Here is a 1,002-nt window from a genome sequence, read left to right on the forward strand (position 1 = left end):
GACACCAAATTTCTCTTTTGGGCCTTGAGCTGAAAAAGTTTGGGAACCACTGCTCTACAAGATAAATAGCAGAACGAAAAAAATAAGAAAAAATATGGTAAAAACAAGATAAGATAAACATGGATGTGTAAACAGAAAGAGAATGTAATATTGTAACCCTAAATGTTTTTGTTTTTTTCATTTGTTATTTTTGATGGTTTCTAGGTCTTTAACCACAAGGCTGTCTAGATTGCTGTTGTGTAGGCCTAGTTTTTTAAAGTATGTAGCCACAAAGTAACCCAAACTTATGTACAGACTCTGGCTTTCATAGTAAGTTATTTATTGACGCCTGCTCTCCTCAACAGGTATCTGAAGGTAGTCCAACCTTTAGGGACTCATATCCTTCAGTCAGTGCCGGTCGCTCCCATCATCTCCACGGTAACCTGGGTTTTCTTCCTGGCTATGACATGCATCTACATCATAGTGTCGTTCAACACTCAGAAATCTTTTACCTCTGACCCAGTGAGCTGTCAAGGCATTCACAGTGGCAAGCACATCTTGCTCTATAACATCCTACATATCTCCTCCTGTGTCATGTTCCTGTCTGTTCTGGTCTCTCTGGTCTTCTTTTACTACAGCATCTCTCGCAGGGTGTCGCTGGCGCAACAGAGGCACCCGGCATCCTCCAACTCCAAGAAGCTTGCAAAGTCGCGCAGAAACATGTTAGTGCTGGTCATTGTTTTCTGTTTTTGCTTCGTCCCCTACCACCTGGTTCGCCTTCCCAAAATTTTCCTGTGGGGGTATTGTTCATGGACCAAGGTTTTGTACTACGGAATGGAGGTTACTGTCATAATGTCATCTCTCAACGTCTGCTTGGACCCAGTCATCTACTTCATCCTCTGCAAGGGGTTCAGAACCCATCTTAGGCTGGGAGTGGTGCGTGGAAACTGATAATTACCGCTTATAACATTTTAACTGCCAGTACCGTAATAAACTAAATGCAATAACTGCAAATTGAGTAAT

At 42.3% G+C, this 1,002-nt stretch overlaps 1 protein-coding gene across 1 annotated transcript in view; it reads left to right on the plus strand.

Moving 5' to 3' along the window:
* Positions 1 to 1,002, plus strand: part of LOC116707319 (P2Y purinoceptor 14) — a 5,261-nt gene extending 4,259 nt beyond the window's left edge. The window contains exon 4 of the mRNA XM_032544638.1: positions 345 to 1,002. Coding sequence (XP_032400529.1) covers positions 345 to 930 — 586 coding nt within the window. The 3' untranslated portion in view covers positions 931 to 1,002. The remainder of the gene's footprint in view (positions 1 to 344) is intronic.

This window comes from Etheostoma spectabile, chromosome 2 (genome assembly GCF_008692095.1).
Source record: "Etheostoma spectabile isolate EspeVRDwgs_2016 chromosome 2, UIUC_Espe_1.0, whole genome shotgun sequence".
Lineage (NCBI taxonomy): Eukaryota > Metazoa > Chordata > Actinopteri > Perciformes > Percidae > Etheostoma > Etheostoma spectabile.